At 40.3% G+C, this 19,568-nt stretch overlaps 1 protein-coding gene across 2 annotated transcripts in view; it reads left to right on the top strand.

The window, feature by feature from the left end:
- Positions 1–19,568, top strand: part of LOC121378826 — a 55,223-nt gene that overhangs the window by 22,843 nt on the left and 12,812 nt on the right. For both annotated transcript variants that reach the window (XM_041507157.1, XM_041507158.1), the window contains exons 3-4: positions 16,440–16,591; positions 17,098–18,137. In XM_041507157.1, coding sequence (XP_041363091.1) covers positions 16,440–16,591; positions 17,098–18,137 — 1,192 coding nt within the window. The remainder of the gene's footprint in view (positions 1–16,439; positions 16,592–17,097; positions 18,138–19,568) is intronic.

The following is a 19,568-nucleotide window of genomic DNA, read 5'->3' as shown; positions in this document are numbered from 1 at the left end:
TTGGGCCCTTGGAGGTGTTATGTTATCTGTGTGCCTATTTGGTGCTTTAGGTTTTATTTCGGTTCTTTCCGATATTTATTATCACTGCCTTCCATATACACTCAAATCAAAACCTTATTGTGTACATCTAAGTTTATCTGAAATCCTATAGCCGATGTTTGTTTCATGTTAAGGATGTCGTTAAATAGGCCTACTATTCATTAAAATGAAAACTAAAAAAAAAATGGTGTATAGTTGTTTCTATAAAACTACCATTTACTAAGCATACTTCAAATATGTTATTACATATCGGTGCACGCATGTTGTTTGATGTATGATTAATACATTAAACAATAAAATAATACACCTTACATAAAACGTTTCAATATCTTCGTAAATTTCGATGTTTTTTCGTAGTAATCTCCGCATACATACGAAGATTTCCGAATGAATTTCATAAACATTTCACGATGACATAATATAGTTTTTATTAATGAAAACTGAACCTGATGCCTTGATATGCATGACATTTAACGCTAAGAACATATCGGCCACCGAGACATCAACAAACATATCCGTAATTAACCTGCACTATCTGTAGGATCGGTAGCGATTGGTGAAGAGCATGGGTGAACTATAAATGATGCATGTCGTGCCTGGACCACATGCAAACATACGGGCGCTTGGTGCAACACAAATGTCAAATGGTTACAAGATGGTCTTAAACACAATTTCTACCGGCACTGAGTTGCTTTTCCACAGACCAGGACCCCGTTCCACGAAGTAATCTTACATGTAGCTCTAAGATCGCCTTAAATGCATAAGGTAGTTAAGGTGATCTTAAGGCTAAGATCGCTTCGTGGAACGGGGCCCTGGACGATGTATATAGATAGGCAATGCTATCACAACGCGATTTGTAATACTGATTTTTCGGCATACTATATATTAAACCGTATTCTGCGACCATTATTAGTAGTTACTAATTATAGTGACTGTTTAAGTCTACTAGCATGCAAAGTCACCTGTTCCACTCTATATGTTGGCTTTGACTAGATTTTCCGTTGTAAATATTGTATACGCCGTTTAATTCCAATACAGTGTTTGGAAATAACGTTTTTGCTGTGGTAAATATGATAAAAATTACATATTTATGTTATCGGCGTTGTCCAGTTCCTCATTCTTACCATCACAGGTAAGGATAAAGCCGATCACTTATATCATTAACCTTTATTCTCTATTTATTGTTATAATGCACGCACGCTGGAAGTTGTACGTCTTTGTCAACAGTGTGAATTAGTACTCAAGCAAACGGGAGTGAGTGTGGGTAAAAAGTCCATATTATATTATATCGTAGAATTTAGAGAGAGGTGTAACATGGTTCATATTACATCGCAAAAACGTTGTGGTTTTTTCGCATTCTCTTTATGATGCTGGTGTTGGCTGTTGCGGGGGAGGGGTATCTTTAAATGTTGCATTATATAAAATTAATTCCTGCTGGTGACATTTTACGATTTTCCAATCTGGAAGTTGTTTATAAAAAGCACGCTGACCCACAGAAACAATACTATTTGTACAGGTTTATTGTTGTAATATACTCAGCTTGATGCATCTAGTTTAAAGGCGCACGCCCTAGTTTCAGCCTGTGAAAATGGACACTAAGTTTAGTTAATATACAAACATGCAACACACATTTGGAAGGAAGGAAGGAAATGTTTTATTTAACGACGCACTCAACACATTTTATTTACGGTTATATGGCATCTGACATATGGTTACGGGCCACACATATATTGAGAGAGAAAACCCGCTGTCGTCACCTCATGGGCTACTCTTTTCGATTAGCAGCAAGGGTTCTTTTATATGCACCATCCCATACAGAACAGCACATACCACGGCCTTTGATATACCAGTCGTGGTGCACTGGGTGGACACACATTTGGATACGGTTATAACAGAGAGAAACTAAAGTCTGTGATGTTTGGGGGTTGTTTTGGGTTGGGGGGGTTTTGGGGGGTGGATTTTTTTTAGGTAGTTGTTGGGGGGTAACACCGTCTAAAAGTAACAAGATCGCGTCTCGATAACCATTACTTCTCAGACGAACGTGCGTTTTAAGAATTATGAAAAAAAAAAAGCATTTTGGGGTACTAGTATTATAAACACCTGAATGACCAGAAGCACTTCAAGTGTACGAAAATGAATATTCTAAATAATGAAATGTAAGTATTTCTAATTTAAATGATCAAAAACGGCTTTAATAGTGATTAAAAACTAGGGTCCGTCACCGTAACCCATTTTAACGCATTGGGTGGTATTTAATCGTCATGGTTCACCCACAATCCTCGAGCACCCAGGCGATACTAAAGCGCACACCTGATGCGCAGTCGGTCTAGGGTCGATCCCCATCGGTGGGCCTATTGGGCTATTTCTCTTTTCCAGCCAATGCTACACAACTGGTGTAACAAAGGCCGTGGTATGTTCCATCCTGGCTAAGGGATAGTGCATATAAAAGATCCCTTCCTGCTAATTAATCGAAAAGGGTAGCCTATGGAGTGATGGCAGCGGGTTTCCTCTCTGTGATCCTTGACAATATGTCCGACGCCATATAACGGTAATCAAATTATGTTGAGTGCGTCATTATGTATTTAACACCTCTTTCTTTCTTTCTTTTTTCTTTCCTCGGCCGCCTATTACCATGTTACATGTGTATTGTTAATATAGAGTATGTCTCAGATATTATATTAGTCAATGATGTGTCATATTATAAAATGTTCGCCAGCTAGAAAGCATACAAAATTCCAATAATGCTACATCACCGGTGAACCACCTTCTGTGCCAGGATGACGTAACATCATACCGATTTGTTTGATGCGCTTTGATCTAAAAATAACTACCCGCGCTGTGACGTATCATCTTGTAGACAAAGCGGTACAAGAACGCTTCGTACAACAACAACAACAAAAAAGAAGAAAAAAGTGAAACTTTTAATTTCAATACCTGGTCCAGTGTTTTATCGTGTTGATACAAAGGTGGGTTCTTGACACCTCTCTTTGAACTTGTTATCTATGGAAGTTACTCCTTACGAAAACCTCGCCGTTTCGCGATAAGAAACAAGAAATATCATTGAGTAAACAATGAGTCAGTCTTTGGTTAAAGAGGCCACATGTCTTATCTCTCCATGGAAACTGTTTATTTGAAAGTATTGTATCAACAACAGTGTGGGTTTGTTTGTATACAATCGGTGATTCACGTCTTCGGTCTGATGATGCAAGGGTGCGTTGTCTGGAACATGCTACACACTACAATAAGGCTAAAACAGAATTAGTGGAATGAAAGTAGCCTACTTTTCAAGGGCGGACCCAGGAAACATTTTAGGGAGGGGACCAAGGGCAGAAGGACACATCAACCAACTTCCTGAAAAGGGTACTTCAATAAAAAAAAAAAATCTAAATAAATTGTTCAAAAGGGGGCACTTTAATGTTTTAGGGGGAGGGACAGGACCCCCTGGTCCTCTACCTTGGATCCGCCCTTGCTTTTGTGAAGAATATAATTATTTCTTCGGGGTTTTTGGGCGCGTTCGGTGTTGGATCGATCCCCGTCGGTGGGCCCATTGGGCTATTTCTTGTTCCAGCCAGTGCACCACGACTGGTATATAAAAGGCCGTGGTATGTACTACCCTGTCTGTGGGATGGTGCATACAAAAGATCCGTTGCTGATAATCGAAAAGAGTAGCCCATGAAGTGACGACAGCGGGTTTCCTCTCATTATCTGTGTGGTCCTTCACCATATGTTTGACGCCATATAACCGTAAATAAAATGTGTTGAGTGCGTCGTTAAATAAAACATTTCTTTCTTTTTCTTTCTTCGGGTTGTTCCAAAACCGAGCATACAAGACTGTTTTCCCAAAGCTTGCCATCATTAAAACAAAATTAAGTAATAAATCCTTTTAAAATATCTTAAGCAGACCTGATAATCTTCCACACCTGATAATCTTCCACACACCCCCATTTACAGATTAGAAAATTGTGTATGGGCAATAGCAGACATTGGGAAAGTGATACGATATTTGCCAAGAACTAATATATTTTATAGATAATATAACTTTATTTAAAACCAAGAATCGCAAAAATGAAAGTCGTAGAAAGTGGGTGGTTACACGACTGGGACTGAAAAGCAGGATGTTTCTAGCTGGTTGGTTTTTGGTTCGTATCCCAGTACAAGCTCATTGGAAACTACCTCAAGGTGATCGTAGTTCTAAATTCGCTTCATAAAATAGGGCTCACTACTATAACAAGGCCGCTGTATGTACTATTCTCTCTGTGGTAAAGAAAGCGTTATAAACGATTCGAAAGCTACATTTTCCCTTTATAAGCAAGGGCTATTTTACATGCACTTTCCCACAAGCAGAAGGGCCACAGTATTTGATATACCAGTCATGGGGTATTGGTTGGGGCTGGAAGGACATCTTTTATTTAACGACGTACTCAATATATTTTATTTACGGTTATGTTATATTTACGTCAGACATATGGTTAAAGACCACACAGATATTGAGAGAGGAATCCCGCTGTCGCCACATCATGGGCTACTCTTTTCGATTAGCAGCAAGGGTTCTTTTATATGCACCATCCCACAGACAGGTTAGTACATTCCACGACCTTTAATATACCAGTCGTGGTGCACTGGCTGGAACGAGAAATAGCCCAATGGGCCCACCGACGGGGATCGATCCCAGACCGACCGCGCATCGAGCGAGCGCTTTACCATTGGGCTACGTTCCGCCCCCTTGGTTGGGACTGGAGAAAAAAACCCCGATCAAACAAAGGGTCTAATGAACATGTTTCGATCCCACGACCAAAGCACCTCCGGCGAACTAAGATCCCTCCTGCCCCCCCCCCCCCCCCACCCTAAAGGAATTAGTAGAGTTAAAAGCATTGTGATAAGTTCAAAACAATTTATAAACTAATAATAAAAAATCTAGATGAATTATTTCATTACTAACGAAGTACAAGTGATGCTGTGACCATTTGGCTTTTTATCTTATTCAAGCTGTTTGGGAGGTGTTTTTCGTTTCTGTATCTGCTTCGTGCTCTAGGATAGCTATCTTTCATGGTATTAAAGCGGGCAACCTGGTCACAATGATTGAGTATCCTGTGGTGCCAAAACAAAAAGAGCAGAAATAATGAATACCTGTACATACATACACCAGCTTCTGACGACTGGTATATCAAAGGTTGTGATACGCATTATCCCGTCTGTGGGGGAAAGTGCATGTAAACGACCCGGTCCTGGTAATGAGTATGTCTGTTTCGCGTGGCTTCTGCATGTGGATTTGCGGTAACTAGCCCAATAATAGCTGGTCCTGCAGCTGAAATGTGTGCCCAGGACAGCGAGCTTTAATCTGAATTAGATAAAAGCACGAAAATAAGTTCCTATCAGCATCATCGTCGTCATCATCATCATCATTAATATCATCATCAAAAGCATCATCAATATCAGCACGAACACAAGTTACACTCATTATCATTATCATCATCATCATCAATATCATCATCAAAACATCAATATCATCATTATTATTAACATCATCATCAACTTCATCGTCATCATCGTCATCATAGTCGTCATCATTATATTTAATCACCGCTCTGTCTAGGAAAGATTTTTGATGGGTACTCAATGAATCCACCATGATAGTCGTGCTTGGACATTTGCTAGATGTAAAGACAGGTTACATGGGTCATTTTTTAAAACATACTTTGCTATGTACCAAAACTCTTAGTAACAGCATGGACGTGGTCATATTTGTTCTCACTAGCACCACGGCTTTGGGCGTCTGTGTTAAAAACAAATGCATCAAATAGATGTCTCAAAAATATGAAATCGTTTAAAGAAACTCTTAGTAACAGCATGGACGTGGCCATATTTGTACTCACTAGCACTGCGGCTTTGAGAATCTTTTTTTTTTTTTTTTTTTTTTTTTTTTTTAAATGCATCAAATAGTTGTCTCAAGAATATGAAATCTTTCAAAGAAATGCCATGTTTATGAAGTGTTAATAATTATGTGCGCTTTTTCATCTCCAGACATTAAAAGGAAGACTTATGAGCTGGGTTTTAGATAGTTAAGGCTCATACAGCTTGTATGCGGCGCGTGCGTGTGGTCCGGCTAAAAAATAAAAATTAGTTTCAATGAAAGCGTCTAGACTGGATGCGTGCTGCTGCAAAACGCATGCGGCCAGCCGCAATGAAATAATCGTATATGGTGTATATGCTCAAAACGCAAGCCGCAGACGCAACAGACGTAACAGTCGGAACGCACGAACGCGCTGCATCCACTCTATACGAGTCTTTAGTTAGTACATGTATTTCTGACAGTATATAAGAAAGAATTTTTTTTTTATTATTTAACGACGCACTCAAAACATTTTAGTTACGGTTATATTGCGTCGGGACAGTATATAAGATGCAATATGAAGCAAAATGGCGATAACCGGGATCGTACTCGGCCTACAATGATTCAGGGAGGGATAGGGTGTGGCGGAGGAGTGGTGGTGTCAAAAATAATTAAGATGCAGTAATATAGTGTCTCGTATAACGAGCGACAAAAATGGCATTTTTAAATTAGAAGGAACACTTTTTCCTAATTTTGAGGTGTGGGAATAGTGTCTCATGATACATGCTCTTGTATCTGAAAGTATGTTAGGGTTTTGGGTGTGTGGTGTTTGTTTTTTGTTGTTGTTGTTGTTGTTGTTGTTGTATGTATGTATGTATCGAATGAATGAATGAATGAATGTTTAACGACACCCCAGTATGAAAAATACATCGGGTATGTGGTGTCAAACTATGGCGATGCAAACAAATAAAGTGATGATCAACATCAATATAAAAATTCAAGATTTAAATAAAAACACAGTGTAAAGAACTGTACCAAAATACAAATATCACAGATAGATACTGACTTCTATTCAAAATTTTAATTGTATCTCAAAGAAAACAAGGGGATTTGTGCTGTATTGGCCATTCTCAAAGATAATGTTACACCCCTGCACCACGGTGAGGTTACAGCACGCGCAGGGGTGTATGTATCGAATGCTAGATGCCAAGTACATATATACGAAAACTGCAACATGTGGTAACTAAAAAATGCAATCTACTGTGTTACGAAAAACAAAAGTAACCCGGTGCGGCTACAATGGCCACCATGGTTTACTCTTTTCTATTAGTAAAAAGGAATTTGTGTCATTCTTTTTCTCAAACAGAGCAGCCCATACGGTATGTTAATAATTGGCCTCCATTGATTACTCTTCTTCTTCTTTTTTTTTGTTATTGAAAGGGAATATTTCTCATGCGTTTTATCAAACAGAGCAGCCCATACCACGGTATGTTAATAATTGGGACACTATCCTTTTCTGTAAGCTGAATTATTAAAAGCGCTTCGGAAGGAAGCCAAAGACAACATCTTACTCAATGTAGCCCGTGATAGGTATTCTGATCTTCATATTTGGCGTAACAAAGCGAACAATCAACCTCGCAGTTTCTCAGTGGAATCTGTTAATACCAGTCCGTGTTCGGCGATAGCGAGCGATGCAAACGTTCGCGAACTGTTTGACTGGTCCCCGGTGTGTTCGTTTGATTTAAAAGTTAGTTAGTTTTGTTTTGTTTAACGCCACCACTAGAGCACATTGATTTGTTAATCATCGGCTATTGGATGTCAAACATTTGGTAATTTTGACATATAGTCTTAGAAAGGAAACCCGATCCATTTTTCCATTAGTAGCAAGGGATCTTTTATATGCGCCATCCCAGAGACAAGATAGCACATATCACGGCCTTTAATATACCAGTCGTGGTGCACTGGTTAGAACGAGAAATAGCCCAATGGGCCCACCGACGGGGATCGATTCTAAATCGACCGCGCATCAAGCGAGCGTTTTACCACTGAGCTACGTTCCGCCCTCGTTTGATTTAACGTGAAGCGGATAAACCCGTCAGGCGAACGTTTTTCTGTCTGGTCTCGCTGAACTCGGCCAGAAAATATTCATGCACGATTGGTAGCAGTACTTTTTGCTAAACCTGAAAATTACTAGACTTTCAAGAGATCAACTGATTATTTTCTGAGACGTTCGTCTGTGGCATCTGTAGATAATAATTGAGTGGCCGGATTTAGCTCAGTCGATTGAGCGCTCGCCTGAGGTGTTTGCGTCGCAGGATCGAACCACCTCAGTGAATCCGTTCAACTGATTGGGTTTTTTCTCGTTCCAGCCAGTGTACCACAACTGGTCAAAGGCCGTGGTATGTGTTTTCCTGTCTGTGGGAAAGTGCATATAAAAGATTCCTTCTGTAAATATTAATTGAGTCAATTGCTGTGCGAGAAGGTTCGCACCCAGGTTTGTTTTGGAGCTGACTGTTATTCCATAATGTTTGTTTTGTTTAACGACTCCACTAGAGCACATTCACTTATTCTGATATAGTCATAGAGGAAAGTCGCTATATTTTTACATTAGTAGCAATGGATCTTCTATATGCCCTTTCCTAAATACGGGACAGCACCTATCACGGCCTTTGATATACCTGTCGTCGGTCACAGGTTAGGACAGAAAAAAAAGAAAAAATCTGAAAATAGGTGCACCGTGGGAATTCGATCCTTTTACTCAATAATGCTAACGGTCATATAATAACCTTTTGTCCTTCACCTAATAACCGATGTATGTTTCGAATTGGGATGTCGTTAAACATTTACCATTCGTTTCATAATGCTCAGGATTACTTCATTTCAAGTACAGTTTTAAAATGTAAACACGCTTTTTCTGCATTGATGAAATCCTGACTTAGGAACTGGGGGTTTTCTGAACGCTACATAAGATAAAGCACTGCATTAACATGTTCGATGAAAAGAGAGATAGTCATACCATTAAGGTGAGATAGAGTACCTTGGTAGATAAAACTGTCATGAAAGGTTTGAAATGAAAAAAATATATACATTTCATAAAAAATCGAGTTGCTTCAAACATTAAATATAACACTGAATACTGCATTGCCTGCCATTGACCTTGGAAATATATTAACAGCAGCCATGACACTGTCAAAAGGTTTGAAATGAAAAAAATTCTATTTTGACTGCCTTGATTTGCTTTGTATATATCAGCCATGACAATGAGATATAATACATCTGAGATATAATACAGTCTCAGAGGAAAGTCGCTACATTTTTACATTAATAGCAATGGATCTTCTATACGCCCTTTCCTAAAGACAGGACAGCACCTATCACGACCTTTGATATACCTGTCTTCTGACACAGGTGGGGCTGGACGTGGCCCAGTGGTAAAGCGCTCGCTTGATGCGTGGTCGGTCTGGTATCGATCCTAGTCGGTGGGCCCATTGGGCTATTTCTCGTTCCAGCTAGTGCACCACGACTGGCATATCAAAGGCCGTGGTATGTACTATCCTGTCTGTGGGATGGTGCATATAAAAGAACCCCTGCTGCTAATCGAAAAGAGTAGCCCATGAAGTGGCGACAGCGGGTTTCCTCTCTCAGTATCTGTGTTGTCCTTAACCATATGTCTGACGCCATATAACCGTAAATAAAATGTGTTGAGTGCGTCGTTAAATAAAACATTTCTTTCTTTCTTTTTTTTCTTTCGGACACAGGTTGGGACAGAAGAAAAAAATCATCAAATGGGTCCACTGATAGGGTTCGTTAAACATAATACTGAGGATTATTTCATTTCAAGCACAGTTTTAAAATGTAAACACGCTTTTTCCGCATTGGGGAAATCCTGCTTTAGCCTATGATTTTATGTTTTTCTTGAGTGCTAAATCAGAATCAGATAAAGCACTACGTAAACCTGTTCGATCAAAGGCGAAATAGTCATACCATTAAGGTGAGATAGAGTACCATGGTAGATAAAACTGTCATGAAAGGCTTGAAATGAAAAAATATATATATCTCACCGCGTCAAAATTCGATGTGCTTCAAATATTAAATATAAACACTGAATACTGCATTGCCTGCCATTTACTTTAGGAGTGGAAGTTCTCCTAACAGCAAAACACCTGCAAGTGACTCATGAGATCAGTCAAGATATTATACAAAGGCTCTTTTGACTCGGCCTTCATTTGCTTTGTAGACAACTGACCGGCCTCTGTGGCGTCGTTGTTAGGCCATCGGTCTACAGGCTGGTAGGTACTGGGTTCGGATCCCAGTCGAGGCATGGGATTTTTAATCCAGATACCGACTCCAAACCCTGAGTGAATGCTCCGCAAGGCTCAGTAGGTAGGTGTAAACCACTTGCACCGACCAGTGATCCATAACTGGTTCAACAAAGGCCATGGTTTGTGCTATCCTGCCTGTTGAAAGCGTAAATAAAAGAACCCTTGCTGCTAATCGGAAAGAGTAGCCCATGTAGTGGCGACAGCGGGTTTCCTCTCAAAATCTGTGTGGTCCTCAACCATATGTCTGACGCCATATAACCGTTAATAAAAATGTGTTGAGTGCGTCCTTAAATAAAACATTTCTTTCTTTCTTTCTTTCTTTCTTTGTAGACAACTGTGGTAGTCAAAGAGAGCTTCCTATTATGTAATGTCCAAATCTAGCAACGTTGATTTACTTTGAGTGTGAAGGGTTATGCTATTAATGTCCATGGTGTGTATGTTGACCGTAGCTTAGCCTCATTAGTGACATAATTATGTTATTGATGTCTATTGGCAGTGGATTTGATCATAAGCGTACGAGACAGGGGGCGGTGGTGGTCAGATGCCCCCTTCCCAGGACTGTAGCAAATCCTCAAATTCCGGCAAAAAAGACAGAGATATTCGTTCAAAATAAGCTTGTCTAATACCTTTTGCTATCTGTTTCCATCATTCTACCCACAAGATTAGTTATAATTCATGTAAAAATCCTTAATGGTGTGTTTGCAACCTCATATAGCCGTTTGGCTGTAATGTAATATGAATAAATGTTGTTTATCCAGATTCGGGTAGTTTCGTTTAATTCGGGGGGAAATCAGCTTGTTCACCTACACAAATGGGAGCCCGTACTCCTATGGATTTGATGGTATTCAGCTTATAGATATATAGTAGATATTAACTCTGCTGCGTCTCTAGCAAAACAACACATACATGTTGTACTAGTTTGAAATATGCACACTTTGTGCCGCGCATATCTGTGTATGTAATAGGATCCGTATGGTTTCGTGGGTTTTTTTGCGTTGTTTATGCAGTCGAGGTTAGCGACACATGTAAGAGTGCCAAAACCGCCAATTAAGCGCGATGGACATGACTCAGAACTTCTGGCGCAGAATCATCAACGTTGTGACCTTGACAATGGATCCATTTAACCAATGGGAGAGTTCGTTATACACTGGGTTTATGTGTTCATTCTGCGTATCTTCTATTAATTAACGAGAATTCCAACTAATCAGACATTTGCTTTTAGTTATTTGGCGGAGTCTCTTTCACCTGCAAAGGTGTGAATGGCTATTTCAGAAATGATCATATACGAGTGCTTGGAGTGGGTAGTATGATTTACGGGTTGCGGGTCAGGTGGATTTTTCAAAAAGGAAATAATACTAAATTATTTCTAACTTATAGGTAGAGGGAGTTGGAATTTGTTTTCTACCTCCTCTCCCTCCATGTATGTGTGGACATTCCTCAGTAATTATTATCTGTAGAAGCTTGCAACAAGTAGTTGAGCATGGCTATATGCAATGGTATACCTCAAAGATTTGCAACAGATGGATTTCCAGTTGATTCAGTTTAAACATCAGAACGTTTGGCTTCAGGCCTAACTTGTTGTCTAAAATATTTAACAACAAACACTCATGAATCAATATATAAAGAAGAAGAAGCTTGAAGACGAAGAAGAAGAAAGAAGAAGAAGAAGAAGACGTAGATTTGTTAGTAACTAGACTCATGCTAGGTTTGGCTTACAAGTAAAAACAAACAGACAAATGATGTAAGAAAACAACAAGGCAGTACATGCAAAACAATAAGCAAACACCTATATTATGTTATATTTATGATGAAGTACATATCATCTGCTGAAGTAATCTGATTAAGAAATGTGATATTTCAACTCTAGACATTTTGTTCTACGTGGTTGTTCCAAACATTTAAATCTAACTATGTCAATAGGTTCACCGACATTATGTTGGTCATTTGACGCTGAGAAATACGTTAGAAACCCCACCATAGAATAGACCAACTCCATCTGTCATCGATGCCATTAATTAAGACTAATTAAGACTTTAGGCATCTCATGTTTCCTAATTGTGGTTATTAGACGACAACTTGTAATACCAGCTGCCGCAGTGTTTTCTCCCTAACAATGTTAAAAATTGAAGGCTACTGATGCTAACTTATGCCCCGGTGGCCTTATCCTTTAGACATCTGACGCTGAGAAATATTTTTAGAAGCGCAATTGTATATCATTTATTGCTATCATCGATACCACTAATTAATAACTGAGGCCTCTAAAACCCAGGAATAACTATACCAACGCCTCTAAAACCCAGTAATAACTAACTATACCAACCATGATGCGTTGTGGAGGGAAATATTTCCAGAAGCCCAATCGTAGATCATTTATTTCTATCATCGACACCATTAATTAATGAATGAGGCCTCTAAAACCCAGAAATAACTATACCAACCATGATGCGCTGTGGAGGGAAATATTTTCAGAAGCCAATCATAGATAATTTATTCCTATCATCGATACCATTAATGAAGAATTGAGGCCTCTAAGCCCCAGGAATATCCATACCAACCACGACGTGGTGAAGGGAAGATGTTTACACTCGAGAGATGTTTGTTTACCCCCGGCAAGCCGGGTCTGACGCGAACCATCAGGTGTTGATGTACAGAATTGCGCTGACCATGAGTTAGTAGTTTTCTTGTTTGTGTTCGGCCAGCAGCCGATATTCGATCGGTCAGATAGGCACGTGTCTGCAGGAGGTGCTGCAAGCGCAGGATGTATATTGTATATTATCTGGAAATGAAATTCATAAGTTTTTTTTTTTTTTGTGTTGTTTTTTTGTTGTTTGTTGTTTTTGTTTGTTGTTGTTTTTCTTGTTTTTTTGTTTTGGTTTTTTTGTGGTGTTGTTATCATGATTAAAAATAATTATATATCAGTCAGACCTCCCCATACAAGAGATTTGACGGGAGTAATTAATTACTCACCTAATTTAGATTATGGGGAGTCATTTAAGATTCTACAATAATATTATTCATACCGTATAAAAGTCACATACTAAGGGGAGGTAAAAATTACTCAAGAACTAGTTTTCAGGGGAGTGGGATACTGGCCTCGATTGTGTCGTGGTTAAACTAGCGGACATAAGGCTGATAGGTGCAGGGTTCGCAGTCCGGTACCGGCTCCCACCCAGAGCGAGTTTTAACGACTCAATGAGTAGGTGTAAGACCACTACACCCTCTTCTCTCTCACTAACCACTAACAACTAACCCACTGTCCTGGACAGACAGCTCATATACCTGATATGTGCGTTCAGGACACTGTACTTGAACCTTAATTGGATATTTGCACAACAATTAACTGAAAGAAAGAGGAGTGATGGGAAGGGGGAGTGTGAAACTGTGAGTCTTGAAGAAAACGTGGTAAATCGCTCGTCTGATGCGCGATCTATGTAGGATCTTAGATCGATCCCTGTCAATGGGCCCAATGGACTCTTTCTTTTTTCCAGCCAGTGCTCCATAGCAGGTGTAACAAGGATCGTGGTATGAACTATTGGTTTATATAAAAAAAAATATCCCTTACACGGGTCGAAATTTGCTAAAATGTCTGCCGGACATACGGTCAGGTAAGGTAAGGTACAAATTCTACCGGACCGAATCAAAAACCTGCAGGATCAGACATGATTATAGTGTATGAAGGTAAAATAATTGCTGGTCCAACAGTCCGGCGGGCAGAAATATCTCCTGGCCCGTGATGATGTTGACCGGCGAGAAGAAGGATGTCCTGGAAGGAAGAAGGATGAAGAAGGATGTGGCCAGGATAGGCGTGTGCTACAACAGCTTGCTCTGAATGTGCACGTAAATCTCTTTAAAAAAAAAAAAAAAAAAAAAGGAAGAAGGAAGGAAATGTTTTATTTAACGACGCACTCAACACATTTTTTATTTACGGTTATATAGCGTCGGACATACGGCTAAGGACCACACAGATATTGAGAGAGGAAACCCGCTGTCGCCACTTCATGGGCTACTCTTTTCGATTAACAGCAAGGGATCTTTTATATGCACCATCCCACAGACAGGATAACACATACCACGGCATTTGATATACCAGTCGTGGTGCACTGGCTAGAGCGAGAAATAGCCCAATGGGCCCACCGACGGGGTATGTCGAGTGCGTCATTAAATAAAACATTAGTTTTTTCACTCTTCCGTGTTTTGTTTCTGTTGTGTCTGTGTCCTGAGAAAAGAAATGGTAAAGCGGTCGCCTACTGCGTGATCTATATATGATGTTTTATTCTCCTTTCAGCCAATGATCCACAAGTGTAACACAAAAACCAAAACGTAGTATGTACTATCCTCTCTGTAGGATGGTGCATATAAAATACCCTTTGCTACTAATCGAAAAGCCCAGCGAGATTACTTCTCTCATTATATGTGTGGTCCTTAACCATAAAAAAATATATGTCGAGTGCATCATTAAATAAAACTTTTTTCCCCTCTATTCCATCAAAGCTAGACCCCCTCTGTGACCTCGTCCATGGCGCTTGGAACAATCGTTACGACCTAGTGATTGGCACGGAAACAAATGTACCGATAGAGTGAACCATAAACTCAGGTATCCAAGGCAACACGTGGCTTTCATCAGCGGTGGCCGGTGCAAGATGCTTTTAGCAAAATATTATGTAATCACCTGCAGACGTGGATTATATGCATGAAAGGGTAGCACTCGGTTTTAGACAGCTGAACGGCTTACGGACTAACTTAACTGCAAAGGAAATGATTAAGATTTAGTTAACGACACCTCAGCACATTGTAAACTGTGGAGAAAGTTAGTTTGTTTTGTTTAACGACAACACTAGAGCTATTGGGTATCAAACATTTGGTAATTCTTACACATAGTCTTAGACAGGAAACATTAAAGTTTGTTTTGTTTAACGACACCACTAGAACACATTAATTTATTAATCATCAGCTATTGGATGTGAAACATTTGGTAATTCTTACATAGTCTTAGAGAGGAAATCGCTACATTTTTCCAATAGTATCAATGGATATTTTATATGCATCATCCTACAGAAAGGATAGCACATACCACATGTTTTGATATGCCAGTAGGGGTACACTGCCTGGGACGAAAAATATTTCAATGTGCCACCGGCAGGGATTGATCCTAGACCGACCGCGCATCAAGCGAGCGCATTACCACCCATGTAACCTGTGGATGCATGGTGTCTAACATTTGATCCTAGACAGTGAGCCTATTGGGATATTTCTTGTTCAGGCAGTCATCCAAAAACTGGTATAACAAAGGCCGTGGTATGTACTATCCTCTCTGTGGGATACTGCTTGTAAAAGATCCATTTCTGCTAATCGGAAAGAGGAGCCTATTATGTGCCGGAAACGGGTTTCCTCTCTCGATATATGCAGTCTTTAATCTTATGTCGGACATCATATAACCGTAATTAAAATGTGTAGAGTGTGTCGTTAAATAAAACATTCCTTTCTTCACTCCTTGATTATTGTGACACTGTGTAAATGGCGAGAGAGGAAGCCCACAGACACTACACTGGTTACTGCTACCAAATAACATCAAGGGCTTTTTTTATATGCACCTGTGCGTAGGTAGGATATTACATACCACAGCCTTTGATGTACCAGTCGTTGAAAACTGGTTGGGACGGGATAAAATTCAAAGTTAAGCGTAACAGAAAGGATTGTTTGTTTACCAATAAATATTCCATCACACTAATTAATAAACGTGTATTTCTAGTATATATATATATATATATATATATATATATATATATATATATATATATACTAGAAATACACGTTTATTATTAGTGTGATGGAATAGAAGTCACAGTATTATTTTTTTCACCGGTATTGTAATAAATATATATATATATAGTTACCGTATGAAAAAAATACTTCTACTGTGACTTACTTCGCTTTTTTCTGTTAAAAGCAAAGGATCATGTTGTATTTACATTCGCAACACACACACACACACACACACACACACACACACACACACACACACACACACACAAGAAAAAAAACAAACATTACGTACCAGGGACTAATGCAGAATAGTCTAGGTAGGAGATACAATTTTAAAGTATTTCAAGTACCTAATATGCATTATATGTGGATATATACATCCTTCGTTGCCTTAACATTTATTTATCTGCATTGTATGTCCTTACATTACATTACTATATTTTATTGGACTCGTATAACATGATCCAAACAATATGTACTTTCAGATCAGGAAAAAAAGTAAGGCACATTCAAATGGCATTAAAGAGGGGGACGTCATTCTCTCCATTAATGGAGAGTCTGTTTCCGGTCGGACACACGACGAATCCATGGCAATGGTGGACGCTTCCGGTGATGCTCTTGTTTTGGAAGTATACAGGTAAATAGCAGTTAGTTTATTAAATGTAACGCCCATGGATATCATCTTGTCACTAGTCCCACATTTTAATATTTAAGTTCCCCATTGGTAAGTGAAGACAACGAGCTATTATTTAGAGACGTCTAGATACATTTCAGTGTTTCTAATCCACCGAAAGACGTTTCCGTTTTGTTGCGACATTTTTATCCTTAGTTTCTGTCCTTTGACAATTTAAAAAAACGAAGAATTGTTTGCATGACAGCAACTTCCTTCGTTCCGAGTCATTAATGAATCACCATGAATTTGCCATGTTTGTTTTGGGAGTTTTTTGTTTGCTTTTTATTGTTTGTTTTTGTTTTTGTTTTGTTGTTCTTTTTAATTTTTTAGTGGTTTTCTTGTTATACAATATTGTCACGTTCTCTTGTGGCATACCTGGCAAAAGTCCACGAGCTATATATGAGCTATGGTTAGATATTTGTCTTCTTGTCAAAAGCTGGAAGTTCTTATTATCTTATTTTCATTTTTAGGGGAGACATTCAAGATCTGGCAACAGTTGCACCTTCGTCTGCTGTGGTGAACGGAACTTCTGAATCTGGCACCTCCCAGTCTCAGAAGGTCACCAAACAGGACAGCGTGGCATCGTCACAGTCGTCGTCCCAGACCATCGTGGACGGCAACACGACGACGAAGGTCGAGACGCAGAGCTGGGTGCAGCAGGGTAAGACGAGCACCACCACAGCATTCGTGAAGAGAGAGGAGACGGTCTCCAGCGATGCTCCTGCTCCTTCTCAGAGTCCTGTTCCATTCACGGTGGACTCGCAGTTCATGAGCCAACCGTTCACATCAAAGCCAGTGCACGTGCAGGTCTCGGCGATGTTCAGTGATCACAGTGACGACATGAAGGAAAACGTGGCTCCCATCAGAAGCTCCTCCTCCCAGAGGAAAGCCGTACCGCAGTTTAATGTGAGGAAAATTACGACTTCGCAGGAAAACACGTGGCAGCCCACTGACATGTTCGCGGCAAAACAACAGAAAAACCTTCAGGAGAAACAACAGTATATGCAACAGCAACAACAGCAGCAGCAGCAACAGCATAATGTGTGGCAGAACCAACAGCACCACCAGCAATACCAGCAACAGCATTATCAGCAGCAACAGCAGTATAACCAACAGCAACAGCAGTATAACCAACAGCAACAGCAGTGGCAACAGCAACAGCAATGGCAACAGCAGCAGCAATCATGGAAGCCTGAACGACAGGAGGAATGGAAGCCGAACATATGGCAGCCGGGTCAGGATCCTCCGTCAACTGAGGAGCCACCGGAGGAGCCAAGGCTGTCTATCCAGGAGATTCAGAAGAAGCTCCTGGCGCCCAAGCCGGTGGTCAAGTCGTTCCAGCCCTCCCAGCCCCTGAGACAGGTGGACGTGAACAACCTGGATGGTCAGCAGCAGGAGGAGGTGAGGTCGCCGCACAGACTGCCCGTGTTCGCGCCGCAGGTACAGATCACGCTGGATCACGACAGCGCAGAGTCCGATATCTCTTCCCCAAGCTCATCGCTTAGTCACAGTGAGTTCTTTACACTCTTGTAGTTGGTTTTAGGAGAGCTAAAGTTGTGTGTATGTTAATTCCAGAATGGGTGTTTTTCGTTTGTTTGTTGTTGGGTGGTTTGTTTGTTTGGGTGGTTTGTTTGTTTGTTTGTTTGTTTATTAGATTTATTTGTTTGTGTAAGGGATTCGGGGTGAGTGTTTTGGGGCTTTTTAGGGGTTTGTTTGTTTTCTTTTGTTGTTGTTGGGGTGGGGGGGGGGGTGGGGGGTGGGGGGGGTTCTTGTTTTAATTTTATTTATTGTTTATTTATTTGTTGGTTGTTTTTGTTGGGGGCTTTTTTGTTTGTGGGTTTGTGTGTGTGTGTGTGTGTGTGTGTGTGTGTGTGTGTGTGTGTGTGTGTGTGTGTTTTGGGGGGGTAGGGGGGCTGTTGGGTTTTATTTTGGGGTGGGGGTTTTAGGGGAGGGTGGTGGGTTTACTTTGTTGGGGAATTAGTTTTGGGGGAGAGTGTTCTGGGTTTTTTGTTGTTGGGTTTTTTGTTGGGGGGTGGGGGGGGGGGCTCCATTTTGTTTTGTTTGATGTCACACTCAAATTTACTACAGCAATATAAACATGTAATTGCATTTACATATTAATTAATTAACAAAAGTAGAAATTTGCATTAAAAACAGTGTACCTACTTGAAAGATGCTGTTAACCGCGGTGGCCGTGTGTGAAACGTAGTTGGATGTGTGCACGGTGTACCAGCTACGATTGTGCTTGATACATGTGCAGTGTCCTAAATTATAATTTATGTGCGGAACTAGGGTTTCGTTTTTGTTTTTGTTTTAACGACACCACTGGAGTAAATTGATTAATTAATCATCGGCTACAGAATGTCACACATTTGGTAATTCTGACACGTAGTCATCACAGGAATCCCGCTACATATTCCCTAATGCAGCCAGGGATCTTTTTTATGCACTTTCCCACAGACAGGAAAGCACATACCATGGCATTTGACCAGGTGTGGTGCACTGGTAGGAACGAGAGAAAAATAAATCATTTGAATGGATCCACTGAGGTGGTTCGATCCGGCGACGCAAGCTCCTCAAGCGAGCACTCAATCGACTGAGCTAAATCCCGCCCCTGTAGCCAAAGACGCGTCCCGTTATATCTGAAATTAGCATTGTAATGTGTTTTTTACCGGCCTCGGTGGCATCGTAGTTAGGCCATCGGTCTACAGGCTGGTAGGTACTGGGTTCGGATCCCAGTCGAGGCATGGAATTTTTAATCCAGATATCGACTCCAAACCCTGAGTGAGTGCTCCGCAAGGCTCAATGGGTAGGTGTAAACCACTTGCACCGACCAGTGATCCATAACTGGTTCAACAAAGGCCATGGTTTGTGCTATCCTGCCTGTGGGAAGCGCAAATAAAAGATCCCTTGCTGCTAATCGGAAAGAGTAGCCCATGTA

This window comes from Gigantopelta aegis, chromosome 8 (genome assembly GCF_016097555.1).
Source record: "Gigantopelta aegis isolate Gae_Host chromosome 8, Gae_host_genome, whole genome shotgun sequence".
Taxonomy (NCBI): Eukaryota; Metazoa; Mollusca; class Gastropoda; order Neomphalida; family Peltospiridae; genus Gigantopelta; species Gigantopelta aegis.
The sequence above is the reverse complement of the archived record's forward strand: the minus strand, read 5'-3'. Positions and strand labels throughout refer to the sequence as shown.